Source organism: Syngnathus acus, chromosome 11, assembly GCF_901709675.1.
Source record: "Syngnathus acus chromosome 11, fSynAcu1.2, whole genome shotgun sequence".
Taxonomy (NCBI): domain Eukaryota; kingdom Metazoa; phylum Chordata; class Actinopteri; order Syngnathiformes; family Syngnathidae; genus Syngnathus; species Syngnathus acus.
In genome coordinates, this window is record NC_051096.1 from 5,000,714 (window position 1) to 5,024,342 (window position 23,629).

The following is a 23,629-nucleotide window of genomic DNA, read 5'->3' on the forward strand; positions in this document are numbered from 1 at the left end:
GAATTATTTGTTAATTTGCGTAATTCTTTTTCAGGAAAATCCCCCAAATTCCCAAACTTATTTGAAAAGAAACCAACAACAACATAATAGTTTATATCCTAATTTTATTTCGAACCAATAATGACAGAAGAGACCACACGTGCAATTTTGAAACAAATATACCTATATTGGTCATTCAGGTCCAATAGAACAAATCCCCACATGATTTTTTTTTTTCATGCAACAGAAAAGTTAGGAAGGGTGCATTTGCAGTGCAACGGTTCGATTAGAAGGAAGAAAGAATAGATCTGAGACAAAATAGCAAGTTCACGTGAGGAAGCAGTGACAATAGAAAACACTGTTGTTCCTTATCCTACCAGCAAGAGGCAGTGACGCTACAAAAATAAATAAAACGAGCTGAATAGGAAACTTTAAAAAAAAAAAATCAGGTCGAGCAAGTGTTTGACTTAGGACAATACAAAAAAAAAAACAATCACACCTGACATGAGAAAAGCTGGATAGTGAAATGTTTTTTCTTTTTTTTTTTTAAAAGGGCTTTCATGCTTGTAAAATGTATAGTTATAGCAAACACTGTTTTGTTGATAGAATGAAAGCGCACTAAAAAGGTGAAAACCTAAAGATATTTCAACCGTTTTGATTGTATTCGCTCTACTGCTGTCAAATAACAAAAAGGAGGAAAAACTGAAAAAAAAAAAAGGAGTCTTAGGGCGACACTGAGAAAAAAAAGGCTGAATTCATAATATTCTAAGAATACATCAAAAGAAAATGCTGTGTTATCCGAGCCTAGTTTTAATATTAACGTTGGAATGTTAAGTAGACCCTAAGTTATGGTCTGGGTTAGTTGCGTGTATAAAAGAAGAGTTGCAAGAATAAAGTCATAAAGTTACAAGACTAAAAGTTGTCATCGTCAAATACATTTGTACTATTTCAAAAATGAGTTTTGAAGTTACAAATACACAAAAAGTTGCAGTACAAGAACATTTTTTTCCTCATAAAATTATGACTCTATTCTTGTAATCCTCGATGAATTTTTTTTTTCCAGTGCGGCCTTTATGCTACTTAGACAAATTACCGTCTGCTCTGAATTTTTACTGCAGAGTGTATTTTCTCCTACATAAGCACTTAAGATTTCAAACCCGGGCTTCTTTGTTCAATTAAAAATGTTTCGTCAACAAATCCAACGGCTCTAAAAATGTCTGAACATCCCGTAAACACAGCCGCAACTTTGGAATTCACGATAAAATACTGGACTAATCTTGCGACACATATCCCTTCATCGACCTGCCCGCTAAGCAGACTAATCCAGGAGGCGATTAAAACGTTCCGAGTGATGAGCGAGCCCTTAGTGAGTGACCCGGGAGTCAAAACAAGATTTTTTTTTTCTTTCTGCTGGGTACAATGCCGAGTTCAAAAAGATACCGCCGTGCATAACATTTTGGGGGATTATTTTCTTTATAGGTTCATGCAGTGCTGATGGGTTACAACTGTCTTCGTGTGATATTAATAATACTGTTAAATTAACCTCAAGCATTCCATACATATCAACATGCATACACACAATCAAACTTGATACTTAAACACAAAAAGTGTGCTACTGTTTTTTGTCATCATATCAAATGCATGTATTTCACTTCCAACCTTAACATTGCCGTTTTGTCATTTCTCTCTGTCGCTATCAACAACAACATGGTCATATTTAATACGACAACGATAAAAAAATGTACAAACAAATTGACTTGAATGCCTTATGTACAAACCACAAATAAACAAATCAAAATAGCAAAACTATGATGACGACAGCCGCAGCCGTGTCTGTTCTTATTCCTCAAATAGTGGTCCCGGATGTTGCTAACCAAAACAGCAGCACATAAGCAGCCTATCAAATCAATTTGAGCGTCAAGACTTGCAAAATCCACTCGTATGGTTACTATTTTTTTGTTTTTGCGCATTTGTGAAGTGCATTTCAGTTGTGTTGAACTTTTAATCACAATACACTTAATTAAGAATCTGTATAAATAAAGGGCGCTCCCAATAGATATGCAGTTAAATAAATAAATGCCCCTGACCACTAAATGAGGAAATAAAATAATATCCTCGTAATAGCATTCAAAATGTACTTAAATTGAAATAAATTAAAAGCAAATAAAATTCCAACCAACATCGCCCATACAAATGACACCATGAGGCTACGCTACATAATACTTTACCGCCTTTAGCTTCATTTTATGGTACACATTAGACATGATATATATATAGATATATACATGATATACATGTTTGTGCTGGATGAGACGCTGCTCATGTTCCAGAGCACGTTTAGGAACATGACCCGCTCTCATCGATAAGTATGTCCTTTGATATTAGCTGACAGATACAAAAATAAACAAGATGACACGTGATGCGTTCCTTCTTATATTACCTCGCTTTGCAAACACGAACATTTAAATAAAAGATGATATGAGAGAACCATCATGCATTTATCTTCAATGACCGTTGTCATAGCAACAGGGGAAGTGTGTGTGTGGGGGGGTGTTCAGAACTGGGAGGCCGAACTGGGGTCACACTGGAGTAGCCGAACGATGGAGGGGTCACTTTTGGCACCTTTAATGAACTCCTCCAGGGACAACTTGCCTGCAGGGGTGCATGCAGAAAGATGAAGTTTTTCTTCTCCTAATACCGTATTTTCCGCACTATAAGGCGCACCTAAAAACCTCCAATTTTCTCAAAAGCCGACAGTGCGCCTTATTATCTGGTGCGCCTTATATATGGACCAATATGGATTCGTGGCTGAGGACTAACTTATTAAAGTAAACTTTACGTGTTTATTTTGTGTGTTGTGTGATATTAACGTTTGAGCAACGTTGAGTTATTGATATATTGTTTTCACTATTCCGAGTGTTACTATATTGTGATTGCGTTTGAGCAACGTTGAGTTATTTATTCTATGCGCCTTATAATCCGTTGCGCCTTATATATGGACAAAGTTTTAAAATGGGCCATTCATTGAAGGTGCGCCTTATAATCCGGTGCGCCTTATAGTGCGGAAAATACGGTAGCTATTTTTACGTTTAATATAAAGTACACACACTCTATGTTAAATAGCTCACCGTCATTATTGAGGTCCATCTGTCTGAAGATCTTATCCGTCCTCTTCTCTGGCGTGGACTCGTCCTCTGGCATCTTCATTACAGAGGACACCATCTTGTAAATGGCCTGAGAAGGGCAGAGACGAGAGTTTGAGTGGCAACTGATAGAAAAAAAGCAAAACATCCAAGTACGGATGAAAGACGAATAGAAGAGACTGCAAACGAGTGTCATCCGGGTGCAGGTTATCGATCTGATACATCTTCGGCTCCACTCGTATGACCGCTGCGCTCCCTCTGGTGGCATTAAATTAACCTGAGGGAGCCTGCGGCGCACATCTACAATTAGCTTACAGAGCCATTAAGATGGCTCCCGTGGGAGTGGAGAGTGTAAAACAGACAGTAGATCAGTGGGACACCTCGAGAGGGGAAGGACGTTTGTGAAAATTAGAACCAAGAAGCTTCTCATTGGATTACGTATTTATGCACTGGCGGCGCTAGGAGGTTTTTCTTGAGGGGGCCGTGGGGGCAAGATGATAATGCCCAGTTATTGTTTAATAATGCATAATTCATCTGATTACTCCGTGTCACCTGTACAATCTCCAGCATCTCCTCACGACTGATATAGCCGTTGCCGTCCAGGTCGTACATGCTGAAGGCCCACTTGAGCTTCTGCTCCAGCTTTCCCCGCGACGTCACGCTCAGGGCGATGATGAACTCCCGGAAGTCTATTGTGCCGTCGCCGTTGGTGTCAAACGTTCGAAAGACGTGCTCGGCAAATTTCGACGCGTCGCCGTACGGGAAGAAGTTGGCGTAGATCTTCTTGAACTCCTCCACGTTCAAAGTTCCGCTGGGACAATCTTTTAGGAAACCCTTTGGGGGAGGATAACAAAGACATGGCCTTTGGTCCAAAAGTCATGTTCAGAAAAAATAATACGGCAGACAGTCTGTTTAAAGCCGCTTGTTAGTCATAGGCGAGCATCATCTGCGGGGGGGGGTGACCTGAGGTCAGCGAGACCGAGGTCAAAGGTATGCGAGGTGGCGGCTTTATCAGTGACAGCTGTTCCTCGCCCAGCTGTGCGCACATTCGCTAATGTATGCGGGTCTAATCCACACAGGCCCGCTGTCAAGTCCCTTAACATCTTCGCCGCAAGTTTTGAAAGCAGTTCATTCAGATGAACGGTTCTGAAGAATTCATTCATTTTTATCCGGTGATAGACTACTTGTTGGTGCGCCACCTACAGGTCTGGAGTGGAACATGGAAATGAAGCTTATCCGATTATGTAAGCGGGATGATTTTATTTTTTTTTTAGCTGTGTGTGAGGAGTTACCTTGTACCACTCCTGCAGCTCGTGGTCGGAGAACTCCGTGTTCTCCCTCAGGTCCTGCAGCATCTCTGGCCGCAGCTTGCTGTTTTGTTTGCCCATGTTGACAGCTCGGGCAAAAAGGTTTCGGGGGGCCTTTTTTTTTTTTTTTTGGACTTGACAGTGACTGCAGCACCGCTCTGGTCGCTTTTAACACCTGTCAATCACACATAGTGAGGTCAGCAACAGTTCAGCTTATGACTTATGAGCTATTCAGCTTTTTGGTAAGACTTCATGAACTGCTATTAAGCGCTTGCTTGCCAAATAATGAGCCACCATTGTGTTTGTTTTCCCCTTTTCCAAATCTTCCGCCAATAGGATTGACATTGTTGATTACTTGCAGGAATTCCGATATTTACTTTTACATAATAAAGCGATACACAAATGGCGTGACTTTGACAATGACTTTTTTGTACTCAAACCAAATTCCACCAAATTAAACCTAATCCCCTGGACACAGAATGTTATAAAACACAGCAAACGGCAGCGTCACATTTGCAAAACATTAAATAAATAATCCAGCGGCTTGTTGACGTCACACGACTGATCACATTGACGCTGGCCAGTTGTGTTTATGTTGTCAAGTCAGCTGTGCGCTTTCATGTGCGTGCGTTCCTAATCTGCTTGACCCACAAAGCAGAAATTTTCACAGATGTAACAAAACCTCCATCTTAAAAATCCCTTCACACCGTTATATAATTGTCACTCATCCACAGGCGTGTCTCAAGTGCCGCATTACCTCAAATAGCTGCTGTCCCTCTAATTAAAATGTGCCCCAATTATTTTCGATTGTCCCGATAAGGGTCGCAGGTGAGCTGGAGCATATCCCAGCTGTCACTTGGCAAGAACACAAAAAAATCTAATTAATTGCATTAAATTTTGATACACTAAAATAAAGCACCACTCATATTTTTCTTTAATATACACAACAGGTTCACTTCCATTAACGACAGTCGTGTATCGAGCGTGCCGGGTTGCTGCAGGTCTTAACCCACGCACCTTGAACGCCTCTTCAACTTGCTAATAAAATGATGCAATGTGCATATTAAGTCACTCACAGAGCGAGGCGTTGGCGTCCAGGCTTGACGTTGATGCTTGTAGGCATTTATCAAAGCACCTCAGGGAGCGAATTGGGCATCGCTTATGATTTATTGGCTCCTCGACCCCCCCCTCCGGGTCTTACTATATGATTTACTGGTCTTAAACGAAATATAATTATCCTTGGGACTATCTCCTGACCCTGAACTAATATTGTAGTATTTCCAAGGAACATTTACACAGTCCAAAGGGGTTGGAAGAGTACCAAATGTCTGCTTGTCTTAATTGTAACAAAGACTTTCCTGCGTTCCTCATTAAAAGTTACCAGTTAAAACACTCAGAGATAACTTTCGACTTAATTGCCTTGCGCAATATAATCATGAATGATGAATGTAAAAAGCAGATCGATTAGAAGCACTTTGCATTCGGCATTTAGTTATGGCTGCGGCAATGTACTGTTCGATAGCGGGCCTCTAATTGCTCTATTACGTCAACATGGATTGTGACTTAGTTGTGTTTGTCTCACACGTTTGTCGGTAAGTGCTTTCGATATTGTTTGATTAGCAGACGAGTTAGGAAAAAAAGACAAATATTTTTGTTTGATAAGTGGTCACACAGTTTAGCAGCTTGGCTTTTTAGAATCCAACATGGTGGCTTGAGGAGGTGTGACAAAAAGCTTTCAAGCGCTAAATCAAACAGACGGCTCATTTTTTTTATATTTATGACAAGTTCGCTCCCTCTATCTCATCGAGTTTCTTTCCTCGCCATCCTCAGTCACGCTAATCCCGGAGCCCACTTCCATACTCCCTCTTAATCGTTCATCTCTCCATCCTGAGTCGCAAAGCTCTAATCTGACTCGCCGGTCCAAGTGCTTGCTTACTCCGTCGGTAGTCGTTGCCTCGTCACAAATTGACCCACAAGACTTGAACATCTGCTCTGTAGGTTTTAAAGCGGGTCAACGACATTTGCACATGGGACTCGAGATGCCTGCCCAGTGGCGGCGCTAGAGTGGGGGGGGCACGGGGGCACTGAGCCTCCCCTAAAGTAAATTAAGGTTCCTCTGTGTTTTCTCTCCTTATAAATGCAAACTCAAAGTGCATTAGCGCACAGAGTCACAAAAATGACAATATTACTTATTAACTCCCCTGACTGAGAGGAACTCCAAGCAAGTCGAGTCGTGTCCTCTCACAAGAATGATTTCCGTGGGCAGCGGTGAAAAATAGCAGATATTAAAGCATATCGACTGGAGGTTGGAGTTTTATTACGCCGCGCATTACTGGATGATGGCCCAGACGTCAGCTCCGATAGAGCGAGTCGTGGCGGCGGTGAGCAAATTGAGATGGAGGAATCAGGGGGAAGCGAGACGAACGGGAATTTGATGAAGATAAGCGGAATCCGAAGATGTTTTTTACCGAGATGTGCTCATAAGAGGAGAAAATATCAGCCACCTGAGACGACAACATCTTTCATCCATATTTTATCCCCCCCACCTTCTCCCCACTTGCAATTTCATCTCGTTGCTTCTGCTCTATTTTTCATCCTCCTGCCGCGTCGCCTGCGTCACGCTAGAAAAAGGCGATAGCCGGCCATTGTCCGCTTGATGATGACTGTAATTACACGCGCCGCATAGCCACTTTGAGCCGCATTGTGCTGTGTAATGGTCGGCGTCTGAGAAGTGATGTCATCAATACTCGGGCACTCCACGGCAATAACTCAAAATCGACTGCAACCTCCCTTAAATTTGACTTCACTACTAGCCACATCATTATTTCCCTTACTGAATATTATGACTGAAAATCGTGTCTAAAAACAGTCGGGTCAAAAGTATTGCATTGATATAAATAATTCAGAAGTTCTCCTTTGTGGTTGTCCACTGTGACCTAAAATGGCGACGGGATGAGATCGGAACATGCGGATAGCATGAAAAGAAAAAAGGACATTAATGGCATGGTTAAAAATAAGAATGAGGACTGGTCCTAAGCGTAGAGCACTCTCATCTCTCCCATAATAAGTCCATCAAAAGGGGGAGGGCTTAATTACCCGCGTACTCACACACCTAAAAGGTCTCGATTCTGCTTTTTTTTCATATTTGATGGTGGGAGCAGAAAATATAGGCGGCAATTTGATGTGCTGAAAGAAAATAAGGCTTCCAAAGTAGGTAGGAAGTGAAAAATTAAAAGCCCAACTGTCAAATGTATACAAAATATTCAAGGTCTATCCTCATCCAAACCATAACAAAGGTGTCCATGCTAGACTTCATTCAGAGGACAAAAGGACTCTCAGACCTCCATCTGGGAGAACGATGACCTCATTTCAAATTTTCCGTTTCCAGTACAAGTACCGAAGTCTATTATCTGCCCGGAGAGAGTGGTGGCATGCGGCTACACGCAATAAAAAGAGTCACCGAAACATTTCTCAATTGACTTCCGTGACAAAGGCTCTCCTGAGTGGGCTCATTTTAGTCGTCACACCTTCATGTTCACTTTTCCAGCATGACACGCTTCTGAACCATCACTGCACAATGTCTCCTCACGGAGACAGAGATGGATAGATTGAGGGAGGGTGGGACTCAGATGGTGGATGGATAAACAGAATGATGAATTGATAGAAAAACAGCGGAGGAGACAGATTGCGGCATGACTGTGGATGGATGGACGCTCGATGCATTGACAGATAATGGAGGAAGGGAGGGACGGAGAAAAAGACAGATGGCGGCTTGATTAATCGCTAAGTGGGTGGATGGACAGTGGACGGGAGACAAATGGACAGATGAAAGAAAGAGGGATGATGGATGGATGGATGGATGGATGGATGGATGGATGGATGGATGGATGGATGGATGGATGGATGGATGGATGGATGGATGGATGGATGGATGGATGGATGGATGGACAGGTCGACACAATGATGCTTCGCTTAAAAAACGTTGACGCTCATTTGCAACCCAAAATAAATTGGATAGGGTCCTAAGACTGACCTGTGAGGGATCCCACATCCGATCAGATCTGAAACTTGCATCGGTTACAAAATTCCTCCAATCTTCACCATTTGAAACGGCTCCATTTAATCCTAGCCAGGTTTCTCTTCAGTCGGAACGTTAAAAAACTGCGAGCCGCACGTGCTAACGTAATCGTGACCGCCAGTCCAATATGGCCCCCACACAGCCGCCTCCTCCTCCTACTGCAGAGGCAACAGAGAATGGAGATTTATTTCCATCCTTAGCTGCAATCGATGCACCGACACACAACACCTGAACATCTTCCCTTTTTTTACTCCCATTAAGCTTCTCTCTCTTCCCCACTGCACCCCCCTGAAACCTTCTTAAATGTCACCAGTGCTTTTTTTTTTCTGTAGCAGCAGCTTGATCTCGGCTAAATGCTTCTGGGCCTCCCGCTCGCCGCCGCGTCACGATCATCCCCCTTGGTAGCGCTGTTCTCGATTTTTCTGCCGGCGCCGCAGAGCTCGGCCCACCAGCCTTTGTCCCGGTTACTAAACAACCACGCGAGGCAGGATGCCAACCTGGCTGCGGTCACTGGAGAAGGCAATCAATCCTTCACCCCTGTGCTGCTGACAAATTAGTGCGCAGGTTTAATGAGATCAACTGGCCCACGGCGTGTATTCCCACAACATCGAAGTCTTAAACTCAAGGCCCTTAAATTGGTGCATTGGTTTATATTAAAAGGGAATTAATTTTATCTGTCAACCATTTTGTCGATTAGTTGGATTTAAAAACAAAGGTTTTCAATTCTATCTCTATATTCAAAAACAGAAAAATAGTTTCAATTACCAGGCTGTCCTCATCTAATTTTGTGCTATTTCTATTGTTTAAAGTCAACAATTGGCAGAAAAAAAAATATATATATATGTTTCCAAATAAAAAGGTTTTATTTTGAAATACTTATGTCAAACTCAAGTGTTACTTCCTGTTTTTGCACTGGTTTGCCCCACACCTGCAAGTCATTAGCTTTTAGTTTATCCAATGTTTACAGCAGCTTCAGTGCTTATTTGTCATTTTGATTTATTTTCTTCTTTTTTTATTATTATTATTGTTTTTGGACACCAGCTAGGTAAGCAGTTAACATTGTGTTTTATAAATTGAGTTAATAGAATGTGCATGCACAAGCTTAACCCAAGCTAGCGTTCTTGCGGCGCTACTGTTTACACAATGCCATGAACTCCTTAGATAATAACTTCATTTAAATATTCATGCTTGTTTTTTTTTTTTGTTTCCCGGTGACATGAGATGAATATTTCATAACCTCGAGACTTGTTGGTGAAAAGAGACATTTTTTGTTTTTAATTGGCTTAGCAAGTTACATTTTCAGGCCCTGGAGAGTGTCAATATGGAGGAAGATCTGTCAGATTTAAAAAAAGAGGACTGAAATGGCGACAGAATCAAGCAAAGTGCGTGAGTGAGAGGTTGAGAGGTTCTGGATTTAAATCCATAAATTCTTAATTTCCATGGTCAAGTTTTGAAACTGGAATAACTTGGAAGTCAGCTAACCTGACGAAACAGATTGTATGTGGCCATGATGTCATTTTTTTCCATTTGCCGCTTCTCCAAGGCCAGCAGCAGGCAGTCCGGAAAAGAATAAACCCTTCAGGGGAGATTATGCGAGAAGCTGAAGAAGCCCTCTGCGGTGCATTGTGGGAGATTCTTACTCGTGTTGGAGACGGAGGCAGAGAAAGATCAGAGGAACTCCTCGCACTTGCTCTCTCACGCTGCCTCCTTCAACACCTTGAAGGCTCGCCTGTGAAGTTGGAGTGTCATCTTTCGGCTGCTTAGCAACTATCCCCCTCCCGCCTCCCCTTCCACCATGATGCTTCTGAAGATGAAACCATTACACGTGCAATATACAGTACAAAATCTGATATATTGTAGATTGTGATTTTAGTATTTGTATGCTTTCAGTGTAGTACCGATCTTTGCCACAACATTCCAGGCAGCACTGAGCTCTACTGATTAATTTTGGAGCGAGAAGAAGAGGTAGAGAAGGCCCAAAACTAAACTCCAGTCCATAGATTAGAGAAAATATATCCTTGTAAGTATTGTTGTTGTGATTATTTGTGTTTTGGCTTTTTTTTGTCAGATAAATTTAAAGGTTCAGCTATTTCAACCCCTCCTCTCCACCTCCATTGTTCTCACCGCAGGTGCTCGGCTTGCTTCCCGCCGCGCCACCTCTTCCTCTTGTGAATGCACAAGCGGCAACGTGGAGACGCCCGGGTAAGGAACAGCTTGCGGCCCTCCGATCGCGCACATCCTGGTTAGCGGCAGCCACGCGTGGAGACGCTCTTTTGTGTTTACAAGCGACAGCCAGACTGCTGAGGTGTAAAAACAGGTCGGCGTTGTGAGACTGCGGCTACAAATGATTTCTAATATCTTAATTTTTGTTTTTAAATGTCAGAGGGCCCACGCGATGAGGAAAACAATTTATGTGGTGTTACTACTCTTATCGTGCGTGGTATGCACAAGATGACTAAATCCACCACCAATTATTATTATTAAAAAAATTGAAAAGGTTTCCAAACATCAGTTGCTAGGCAGATTTGAAAAAAAAAATCTTGAAACACCCCACACCACAGGATAATCAGTCAGGATAATCTTGCAGATGCATCCCCCAATTCTGCCAATGGAGGCTTTGATTGTAAGAGAGGATAAATACTCTGAATTTTCCCCCATTGCGCCGATCTAATGACTGTCTCCAAAATTACAGAAGAGTAGCTCATTTATCAGCCCGAGCCGCCGCCGAAGAACGCCTCTTGCTCACAGAGCCATCAAGAGAAGAAAAGGTTGCGTTACGATTGCTCCATCACCCGTGCAAATGAGTCTGCGGTCATTACACGAGCTTGTAAATGCATCCAAGACAGCCTACGCCACATCCACTTATTAATTTTTTTCCCCTCTCTTTAATTGGCCTGCCATATTTCTGAGTGCACCATGAAAAAAAAACTCAAATAACTGTCAAGACTGTTGTGACATTTTTCACCTGAAACAGGTTCTGCTGTCACTCTCCTTTTGCATAAAAAAAAAAGAGCAATTTGAGGAAAACAGTCATGCTGGCATACGTAGGCGTGCCAAAACTTTAGATATTGTGTATAGACTTTATATTCGATATTGACCATTGACTTGGCCGTGCTAACCGCACACGCGTCAATTTAGCTTGGCTCATCCATTTGCTTCCTCAGCCTTATCGCAGACTTTATCGAGAAGTCTCGGCCCCCTTCCCCGAAGTGGGATCAGAAGAGATTATAAAGCTGAAAGCGTTCAATGGGGGGGCTCCACGCCGACCCCCCGCATCTCGGCCACACCCCACTCCCCCCTCCCCCCCCTTTCCGTCTGCAGATGAAAACTGTCACATGGGGGAGGGATTACTCTTTTAAATCCTCTCTGATTCTCACTAGTTTCAAGATGAAACATTGGGACAAACCTCCCTCGGGCCAAGTGCTTTGTTTTTGTTTTTTTCCCCCCCAACCTCAAGCACTCCTCAGCATGAACAATTTTGAGTAAAAGTAATTCCATTACTGCTGTGATGTCACCAGCTTATCACATGACGTCAACATACTTTGCTACTATTACTGTACTTCTTTTCTGATTTCCAGTAGAGCATAAACGCAGCAGAAGCCTGGAACAGATTGTCTGACCGGTTAAAGCGTTAGCAGACCACAGAAGCATTTGGACCATTTTACTTTGGCTCTTGATGTTTTTGCACTCTCCCACAAAGTGGTTAGCGTTGTCCTTTAAGATAATTCCTTTGGCCTTCCACAGCCATCATGCTGTTGGAAGACTTACAAGGAGCAGGCCACCGCTGCAGGGGTGGGCGTGGAAGCCAAGCCCTTGAAACCTAAACCAAGGCTTTCCCCTGCTGTTTGTATGCTATTAAACAAACACCGACCTTCGTTCTGAAGCCAAACCTTAATTCAAAGTGACTTTACCCAGTCGCGTACTCTCTTCATACGTGCTGACATGTTAGTGGGAGGGGAACATCCAGGGATGCTGCTGGGAGCTCCCGGCAGCGTCAAGGTCGACACGAGCAACATGTGTCTGTCAATGTGAGCAAAACTCGAAAGCAATGGCATCATATGCAAAAGTGTAAAAGGAGCATATGCAGTGATAGTAGTTTTTTTTTGTGTGTGATGGACTGAGCAGCGCTTCAGCACACACTTAGCGTCTTATGTAACAACTAGATTAGCACATGCAAGCTAAACGCTGCATATCCACAGCATCATTCAGACTGTGCCACTTTCCAACCATGCCGCCAAGCACATGATGGCGTAAAAGTTAGCCACATCCGCCAATATACACTTGAGTTATTATCAACTGTCCTTCTTGCAACCAGCGGAAAGCCTGAAACCACATTTCTAACTTCCATTGGCTGCCTGACCACATGAGACCACACCCCCCATTATCGGGGAGATGTTGCAAATGATTCATCCGGCCTTTACAAAGCATATGTTGCATTTGTTATTGTTTTGTTTTATAAAGCAGGCATTGATTCATTTCTGTGTTCCTCCATCACAGTGGTTTGGTGCTGCTACTAAAGAGGACAAAATCCGATTGCAAAAATCATTGGTGGACAACCCTGCTCACATTTGAGAAGCTTCCCTCAGGTAGGCACTAATGAACGATGCACACTAAAAAAAAAAAAACTTGCTGTCAATTAATTTCTGACAAAAAAGGTGGAAATTTACACATTGTCAAAGGTTTGCTATTATTTGAAGTTGAAACCAATTAATGGGATTAAATGTAAATTTTCTGCGAACTGGAGGCTGATTTAAAAGTTTGGAAAATGGAAAATGGTTTTTCGCGCGTTTCCTTCGTCCTCGTTATCTCGAGTCGAGCTGGCATCCAGAGCATCTAAGTGACAGGTGATAATTAGCATCCTCACTCTGGCGATCTCGCCGCCTCTGCTGACTTAATTTAAGGATGTGGTTGCCAACGCTGCCAATCGGCGAGCGGGAGGCGAAAGAGAAGCAAAGGCAGATGCGTTGATAAAACTGACTTTTAGGGCGTGACCTAACTCCGACGGAACCCACTTGACATCCCATGAATTAACTTCACCATTAAAATAGATGTAAAAATAGTCATACTAGTATGATTTGGCATACCTCAAAAATCACCAATAATATTTCAAAGTGATGCTCTTTGTGTTGGCCATGTGCATTCATAGATCATTCATAAAAATAAAAAAAAATGAAGGCATCTCTTCCTATTGGCTAAACAAACAAAAGGTCTGCATTGAAGAATCCTTTTGATAGTACTCGTGCATGCCTGCGTGTCAATGTTTCAGCTCCAATTGGCCGCAGAAATAAGTCACAGTGGACAATTACAACCCACGGAGAAAATCTGACGGCATGCGCAGCACTCTCTTACCCGATGTAAGGCGATCTATGGATGGGGAAGGACGTCCGCTCCGATTAGCCAGGCAGGGTGCAAGGACAGCCGCGCAGAGATGGAAGGATGCTGGGCGCCTTCCTCGCCGTGCTGCGGGGATTATAAAGGGCAGCGGATGCTGGCTCGATCGCGACCCGCTTTCAGACGCGACTTGTGCGCCTGCTCAGCGCGCACATCCGCGGTCGCCCCGAGCGTCTCGATGCGCCTCGGAGGGAAGGATGGATGGATGACGGATTGCCCGCACTGAACCCCGGCCAGTCTCACACGCGCCGAGTCCCGCAGAGCATGCTTAGCGTGATCTCCTCCAGTGGAGTCTGCATACGGAAGAAAGACGCTGTGTTTTTTCAATGGGTGTGCGCCAAAGGAGTGGATTTAAAGCGTATGCGAGGAGGGGGGGGGGGGGGGGGGGGGGGGTTGATGGGTTGGCGCTGTCCGGGATTACTTGCTAGGATTTTAATTAGGCAGCCCTGCGCCCATTGGCACAGACATTGGCACAGCCCCGCCCACTTTCTCCATCTTTCTCTCTCCATCTCTCTCTCTCGCTTTCTCCCCAGTTGAAAAAACTGCACGTCACCACGAAGGAGCCGGAGCCATGACATGGGAATTTTAATTATTCATATTTTTTATGACAGGAAAGATATTAGGTGCACACAAAATGCTAATATCTAGCCAGGGAATACTACAAAATACCAGTAGAGTATCTGGAATCATCTTTCCCCATTAAAATGCATGTGAATTTGATAAATCTAAACCCCCGCCCATGTAAAACAGACCAATATTTGTGTACCGTTCTTTGATTTAACAAGAAAAATAGCATATTAGCGTTGCATTAAAAATACAGTATAGTAAATGAATATACATGCATACATGAAAAAGACTGTCACAACTGCTCAGCAAGCTGCAGAAATAACTTTTAAAAAAAAAATATGCCTGGGAATATTACTCCAAGTTTATTTATTGTCAAATCTGGAGATTTCTTTTTTCCTTCCTTAGTCAAAGCATTTTGTGTTGCGGGATTCAGCAACAAATGTTGACATCCCATGATCTACTTTATGCTCATCATGTGCTTGGCGTCACATGTTCGGCTAGGAGTCGGTCCCGTAGATTCACGTGTGGTTCTGCAAAGGAGGCTTGTCGCTTTTGATGACTTCATGTACACATTTTTTTTTTTTTAAAGTCGGTACGAATATTAAAGGCGTCTCCGTAAAGGGTTCGCCATCCAAACCAGACTACTATTTTTTCATTAAATCAAATGTCGGCGATGACTCACAGCTGTCGGTCTCAAGAAAATTGAATATGAGCAACCCTGTGATGGATTTTAAATGAGGTGGGGGGGGGGGGGGGGGTTCTCTTTCAGAGATGGCCTGCCTCTGTTTACCCTCTGAGTGTGATAATCATCTAATGAGCTCTCAGTCATCCAGACAAATTTTGTTGATTTGGCCCATGTGACCCGACCACTCTGTCACACGCTGTCTGATAAATCTATCTCGCTGATTCCTCGTAAGAAAAAAAAAAGCCCAAAAGATTGATTGATTTTGTGAATTTGATCCTGCAATCAATCTATTTCTCAACCAAAACAATTTGTAAGCCAACCAGCATTACAGAACAGCTTGTTTCAATTTGGACCTTCTGCTGTTTTTCATCACCGCAGCCGTCGCTCTACATGTTTATGGCTTCCGTCACAAATGTTTTGTGACGGCAACCATTTTGATCCTGAGCAAATCAGTTCACTTTCTATTATTTCCTATGGGAAAAAATTGGAGCTGCCATTTTATTGCGTTACAACCATGGCCGCCAACTTGTCATTTGAGAGCACGGAGAAATCAAAAGGCGGAAAAAAACCTGACGCGAATACAAAGTCGAGAATTACGCACGGATCAAAAGGGGATGATTTATTGACAGCCGTTATTGACCAGGCATTTTGATGGAGACGCTTAGCAATCACAGCACAGCAGTGGACGATGGGAGGAGAGTCGGCGCTATCAAATGATATCATGTAACAGCGGAATGGCAATTTCAAAGCGCCGCGTGAGGAGGAACCGGGGGACGTCTCATCTCTTAATGGTGATAAACTATCTCGCAGCGGTGTCCATTACACTGCTGGCAATGTGGATGGAAGAGCGGAGGAACTAAATTATCTTCCATTCTTCCAACTACCCTGTAATGACAAAGCTACATAAAAAAAAAAATGGCGGAAAAAAGCGGACCCAATTAAAGGAGTAAAACATTTCACCGTGTTCTCCTGGACCCGCCATCACGCCTCAATTTGGCTCACCTCTGTTTTATGCCTCAGAGAGCGAGACCAGGATAAATATCCAACTCAGCGTTTACTTATTTCATTAGTTGCCCATGACTCTTTGTCTCTGTCCTGCGAATGAGAACACTGATGTGATTGAATTACCCCGCTCCATCTCCACCGACTCTCCTCTTGTTCTCTTGGCACTTTCCCTCCTCTGCTGTTGCTGCATTTTTTGGGCGCTCTTGCATAACCGTCGCATCGCCTTTCCCTCACGGCCGTGTGGTCACCGACGGGGACGGAGACGGCCGACCTTTATTGGGCCATTGCGAATCAGTTTCCATAAATCCTACCATGACTTCAAATCAATTTGCATTTCTTAGGCTTCTCTTCAAATGTGACCTTTCCAAGGTGTTCCTGGGGCCATCGTATGAATAGTTATGTATTAAAATGATTCTTCATGTCGGCTTATTACACTAGGCGGGCGGACTGAATGAGTCAAATTAGCGCTAGGAGTTGCGGAGGTGGCTGAACTCTCAATTGCAATCCCGGCAATCAAAAGAGCACGTGGTGAATATTTATTCATATCTGGTCATGCTAATGTGTTTGCCGATAATATCGTAAATAACAGACAATTTGCGGTATTGTAGCAACAAAAATAAAACTGCCATGTCTACCGAGTGGAGGCAAAAAAAAGCAACAACATGAGAAGGTAAGCAATAATTGAGACCACAAAGCAACCCTGTTGTTGTGCTGGACTGAACACTATAGTAATAATTACGATGTTGCTCGCAACATGGATTGAAGAGCCGCAGGCCCAACGGTGTTGTTAAATTGCACTTTTCCCATCTCGCCGCCATCCTCGGCTAACTTTTATTACCAATGGCGGGTTCGCTTCCCGTGAAGCCGTCGCAAGTCCCCGTGGAGCTGCATTCAGATGCCACTCAAAACCCAAGCCGCATCTCCAAAACAGGCGTTACGAACCGCGTTGCTATGCAACAGCTTGGATCCCTCGGAGTTATTGAGATCGAAAAATACAGGAAATGGAATCGGATCATTTCATCTCGCTTATGGAATTACGATCCATTCAGCAACATGATGTGACACTAACTGTTCTCTCGTGACAGGTCAAATCATTTCTGCCTTTTGCACTCTCCTAGTTTGGATCCACGCTTTGCAATTTGGAAAGGCCGCGAATAAAGCGGGACATGTAATTGGATAGCTGTCTCTTTCGTGAAAATACAAAAGGCATCACTGGTGCCCTGAACTTCACCTGGCGGTTAGCACAACTTATTAGGCTTTGCCAAACCAGACAAGACATATTTTAAAGGTCAAAGTCCCCCGGGCAACAAATAAAAAACATCACAGTAGTTTTGTTATTACCCGAGTAACAAATTCACTCCATCAAAACAAATATAGTGATCATTAAACTTGGCCACCGGGGGCAGTATAATACAATCGTGCTGACAAACCAAAGAAGACTTTCACAACTACTTTAAGTGTTCAAATATTCTTTGCTTTAAAACCGCCGCTTAAACTCTGGAAATAATTTTGGAAATAATCACAACGTAAAACGTCTTTCCATTCACGGCCAGGCAGACTTGAGTCGGCTGCTTTTAACCTACTAGCAAAGTCTCACTAATGCGTCTGACCGCACACTCAAACGCTTCCCTTTAATCTGCTTTGGCTGTGAGTAGAGGATGTTCTTACCTGTAAGATCAACACTTGGGGGAGACTTAATCAAAGGCACCAATGGATGACGAGGAACATCTTGACTGATGGATCACTGCCATTAATGAGCTGCTTTCCTACAAGGATAATGAACAGGATTACATAGCAGCAGGTTCTTCTTGATAGATTTCAAAACATGCCTTACATGCCAACAATCGTAATGTATTCATGAAATTCAAGGTCTCGCAGCCCGTGTCGAAGAGCTTATGGCTTTTCCGCTAATGAAGAGTAGAAGTATCGTCTTTGTTGCAGACACGGAGGGTGTCATCTTTCATATTAATGCCTCTGGAGAAAGCTGCAAAGACAACCGAGGGAACGAGCGCCGTGATGAAAGTCTGTACTTCTAACAAGGCCCCCACCCCGTCAACGCGCTCGGCTCACTCTGACGATGACGCCGCTCATCTATTCTTTTCTTTTTTTTTTAATCTTCCATTTTTTAAGACGGGCTAAAAATGAACCGCAGCAAACGTCCAAGGAAATCTATGTCAAGAAATCTGTTTTTACAAAATATTTCCACAAATAGTGACCAGAGGGCATTTATTTACAGATTTTTTTTTTTTTTTGCAGGAGTGTATTACAAAACCATTTACTCAGGCCAGTGTGTGTCACAGCAAATGGCAAGAAGCATAGCTGAATATTTTATCGGTTAAACCTTATCCTCTAATCCCCTCTGCATGGAATCTTGCGGTAACAGCCAAAATAAACAGAATTGGGAATGCCTGTTGCCATTTTTAGAATTTCATTACATCATTTTTTACCCTCTCTGAGACCTTTATTTGCATTTGACAAGAGTTGGATGTATAATCTAATGAGCAGAAGTGATGTGTGATGCTAAGCACAGCTGTTGCTCACTATAGTCGCCGCTTAGAACAGTGCTGGGGATTGCATGAGAGGATTACGCTTGGCTATCTGCCGCCGGCTAGTTAATAGCATCGGGCCGAGACAACGCCGAGGATCCGGGCCTCCTTATGTAACAGCGAGTTTATTGCTGAAAGCGCACAAAATAAAAGCGCCTGTTGACTGAAACTGGTCGAAATGAAACTTCTGGGTTTGATCGGCGAATCATATCAAAGCGTTTCCATCCGAGCCTGACTTTGAGGTGAAGCGGGAGTAGAAAACAGAAAAATAAAAGCTAAATTAATAATGCGGCCCGAGCTGGCTGCGATGAGGAGCTTGTGTAATATTGATGAGCTGTGCGCAGCAGGAATGACTCATCTGGAAAAGCACATCCACACGACAAGATTTCATTTTTTTTCCCCAATAATCCTCCCCAAAACAAAAATTTTTGTAATTAGTGGAAATTCATCTGCAAAAAAAAGTGATGCATACAAACAATTTAATTCCAACGTCATCATCATTTGTCATCGTCTAATTCCAACAACGTGCAGCACAACAAACCAAACATTTTAATATTTGCCCAGCCTGCATTGCAATAACACTATTTCCCAGTTACTGTCCCTCCTCGTATGCTCTATCTTAATTCTCCGTATCCGCCAGCTCAATAAAACAATATCCTTACTGCCAGTGAGCTCTTTGTGCCCTTTTGTTCGGAGGAAACGCGATAGCGGAGCTGGAGCACGATAGACATCAGATAAAAAAAATAATAACTTTTTTTTAGCACAGATGAAAGCTTCTCGAATATTTATCAGTCATGGTTGATCACCCCACAACTCACAATGGTTATTCAATTACCGCTGTGTTGATGTGTTGCCTGGCTTAATGAGTTTTCTTAATTTTTGGGAGTGCACGAGCGGTTGGAGTAGCCGTCTGTTGCCGTGGCGACGCGTTGTCTCGCCCATAGTGCCAGAAAACAAATAGTTTCATGATCTGAGCTTGCACTTTGTGGGGATTCTAGTTTGGCGGAAGGTCGCTTTTGTCGCTAAACAATACATTAGAGCGGAATCATTTTTCAAGCCAGGCACTATTTTAAACAATGTGAATGAACAAAAGCTGGACATGTTGACGTGGATCTCCATTTACAGTCTTGGCCTTTGCACTTTGAATGTGACCCATCAATTATACAAGCAAAGTAATGCACACTTGGCCTGAGTGCCTCGCCGAGCGGCACTAGCAAAGATGAAAACACTCACTGAAAGAAGTTCTTTTAATTACCGCCATGTTCCTTTCAAATGGTGATTCCTCTCCTTGGAAATGTTCTTGTTTACCACATAGTGATTTTTTTTTTTTTCTTTGCGGCAAACTAATATAGCGGATGGAAATCAATTGCTTAGAAGAAATGAGAACAGCCTTTTTTTTTTTTAACATCTCTAGATATTACCTGAGAATACCAAATGTCTATTTCTCTCAGGACTCCGTGAGGGCACCTATAAATCCACACGTGAGGCCCAGATCCCAATTGAACGGCAGCAACAGGGAATAATTTAATGAATTCATATGCATTGTCCCAATTAGCCTCTGTCTTTGCGTAATTATCGCCGCACACGTTAATGCGCTAAAACTCGGAGCAGCTCATAGCAACCCAAAGGATTGTGAGAGTTATTTTTAAGCCGGGGGAGGTCAAATGCTCCCCCCCATCCCTCCCTCCCTCCCTCCCTCCGCGCACATTAATTAGCTTCAATTCATTTGTGTAGAAAACGTGATGTGACAGATGAGCGGCCGGGTATCTTAATTCCTTCGATCTCACCTCCAGGGATGCGGGTTGGGGCGAAGGGGGGTGGAGGTGTCCATGTTGTTAGAAAGCAGGTTTGTTTCAAGCACGCCATTATTCTAATCTTCTTATGTTGTCGGTGTTAACCGCAGCCTATTGGTAATTGGTGTAAACATTAGCACGAAACGACGACGTTCGCCTATCCCAGTTGACTTTGACTGAACTTGTTTTTGAGGAATATCATTGAAAGAAGGGTAATGGAGTCCAAGCTGTTGACGCGGCAAAGGGAGCGATGGCTGTGGCGGTGGGGAAACATCCGGATGACTCAAAGCAAACATGACAGTAAAGAGTCAGGGTTGGAACGTTGGGAATGGTTGACTGGCCTTTGGCATCTCGCGCGCTTTAATTAAACAAGACTGACTCAAGCAGAAGGAAGGAGGAAGGGAAAGGGGAAGAGGCTGTTGCTATGGCGACCAAGTTTGGTGAGAGGTGATCGACTTGAACACCATATTATTTTTAAACATTGTATTACCGTAATTTTCGGACTATAAGTCGCACCGGAGTATAAGTCGCACCAGCCATAAAATGCCCAAAAAAGTGAAAAAAACCCATATATATGTATATAAATCGCTCCTGAGTATAAGTCGCCCCCCCACCCAAACTATGAAAAAAAAACGCGACTTATAGTCCGAAGTTTACGGTAGTTATAGGTACTAGATTAATAAGATTTGAAAATGATTGGAAAAAAATGCAATTTATTGGATCGAAATATTGGAATGGCTGGTGAGAGTGTGACCCTAATGAGATATGACATTTGAACATTCAAATCTAAAAAGTTCTTCAAATTTTATAGCACATGATGTACTGCAGTTAGAGACATAAGGGGGTTTGTTTGTATTACACACTGTGTGCTACTCTGCCCATCACTCACACAGGATGGGGGTGATTACTTGGCTACATATTGTGACTCCTGTATCTAAATATAGCCCTGGCTGTTGGGCGGGAGAGGACGGGGAAAGGGCCGTGACAAAGTCGAGCGGCCGTCATTGATTCGCCAGCAAGGGCGAGACGGCTGATTAACATTTAAGCTGTGGACACACGATTTGCGTACAAGCTGTCATGTAAATGGCATTCCAATTCAGTGAGGATGACTAGCGAACCATCAAATATGATATAGTTACATTCGATATTCGATGTTTAAACATTTCATAAGCGATCAATAACTAGGAATTCAGCAAATAATACTGGAAGAAGATTGGCAAGTTGTTGAAATGAAAACAATAAAGGACCCGAGATGGATCCCTGAGGTACTCCAGAGAAATTTCTCTGTTTGATGAGAAACCATTCAAATAAATAAGTAAAATTGCTTATAGTTCTTTAGCCTGATCGTGGACCCAATTAAAATCCACTTGCTTCCATTTTTGAAACCCGCAATTATAGTCACCCTTGACCTCGCCGTTCAACCCAGCATCTCACACTTATTAGAACACTGGCGTTTTTTGTCATTCCTGTCAACCTTAAAGAGGGGAATTACAAACTCGCCACAGCTCGATGGCCGCTAATGATGCAATAATGTGAGCTTTGAGCATAGTCGAGAATTTCTTCTCTCCGCTGGAGAGCCTATTAAGAGCACTGCCAGAGTGTCAACATATGGCTTATACAACACAAGTGTTTTTTTTTTTTCCCTTAAAGGAGCGAGGCATCTAGTCATTGGCATGCATTCATTGGATAGGAAGAAGAGCTCTTTGCATACGGAGAGAAGTCCACTGGGTGGATGTGTCAGGGGATGACTCAAAACATGACAGAGCCAAGATAGGCTATTTAACACCCAAGTGTAAAATCAACAAAACCTCTGCCAAGGCAAAACAATCCCAAACGTGTCTGACTGACAGGCCGGGGAATTCCTGTAGAGCAGGTGAGAGTAAAACAACAGTCCACTTCAACCGCAGCGCCATCAACTGGATTTGATAAGTTCTGGTTCCACTTGGCCTCCAGCGCAAGCAGACTGTAACAGGAAGAGGTTTCTCGAGTGGGTTATTTCCAATTTGTACTTGGCGGCACCTTCTGCCTTGGATGTGGAAATTGCCTCACAGGCTCTTGTGGACATCTATTGTAAATCACAAATGCTCATCTGATAGCGGCGGTTCCCTTGTTGCCACCTCAGATATCATCTCGTCGCTCTCATGACACTTTTTTTTTTTGCCGCTACCTTTTTTTCCGAACCTGGATCAGGTCGTCATGGAAACACAGGCCTTAGTGTGTTGCTGCTAAATGGATTTCCTAATGGGGCAATCCTGTGATTATCTTACCTGCTGTATTTGGAGCCGTTGCCCCTCCATCTTTTCATACAGCTACCTATTCAAAAATGAATTGTTTGGCAGCATTAGCATAATCAGAGACGGTTCCTATTCAGGCACCATCAGACCCCTGAGTAAATAACATTATAATCTGTCAGGCACATTTTGCAACATTTTTTATAATCATTCTTGTCATTGTTTTAAAGCAGTTAATTAAATTGTGTATTTATAGGGCTCATTTCTGCTTTGCCCACCATCTGTCTGATTTTCCCCTCCTACTTCAACCATATGTTGTTTTCTGGAGCTATTAAAGGATGCTTATATAGTCGAACCCTCCTATAGTAAGCGTGGCCACCACAGTCCAGTTGACGGGTCCCACGGTCGAGGCATGCCGGGATACCTCCCCCAGGCACCTTTTCGGGCATAATGAAGCACAAAGCGTTCGGCTTCATGATCCCTTCTAGCTGATGGATATTGTGTGCTGATGCGTACACAAGTCTGTCGTTAGATGAGCTTCCCGTTTTGCAAAGATAGCCAGCTGGCTCCACGCCACCCAGGCATATTTATCTTTGCATCCCGGACTCGAAATAAATTCCAGGTCCCGCCGATGCTTTTTAGCCGGTAAAACTATTAACACATATCAGAAGTGTGTCTGTTGTGAAAAGATAAGGGGAACACAATGAGGACCACAACCTTCTTTCATCCTAAATAATTAATAAAGTCCAGGATGGAGGGAGACCACCAGATTCGACAGAACATTTGCTTTGCAGTGCTGCCACCCTTTGGCTGATAGTGACAGTAATAAAAGATCTTCATAAAATAGCTTGACTTGTATTCTAATTGGATAGAAATGATTATATTTGAAATAAAATCAAAGGAT

General features: G+C 43.1%; 2 protein-coding genes across 2 annotated transcripts in view; one reads left to right on the forward strand and one right to left on the reverse strand.

Annotated features, from left to right (window-relative positions):
- Positions 1-86: 86 nt before the first annotated feature.
- On the reverse strand, positions 87-14,287 carry LOC119130627 (hippocalcin-like protein 1). Its single transcript, XM_037264491.1, has 5 exons — positions 13,857-14,287; positions 4,415-4,604; positions 3,675-3,956; positions 3,108-3,213; positions 87-2,631 (listed from the first exon to the last, which is right to left on the reverse strand). Exons 2-5 carry the CDS (start codon positions 4,508-4,510, stop codon positions 2,534-2,536), a joined length of 582 nt encoding a protein of 193 aa, XP_037120386.1. The 5' UTR covers positions 4,511-4,604; positions 13,857-14,287; the 3' UTR covers positions 87-2,533.
- LOC119130625 (solute carrier family 66 member 2) overlaps positions 10,285-23,629 on the forward strand; it is a 40,041-nt gene continuing 26,696 nt past the window's right edge. The window contains exons 1-3 of the mRNA XM_037264487.1: positions 10,285-10,527; positions 10,637-10,709; positions 13,005-13,093. The gene's annotated coding sequence lies outside the window, so the exon portion shown is untranslated. The remainder of the gene's footprint in view (positions 10,528-10,636; positions 10,710-13,004; positions 13,094-23,629) is intronic.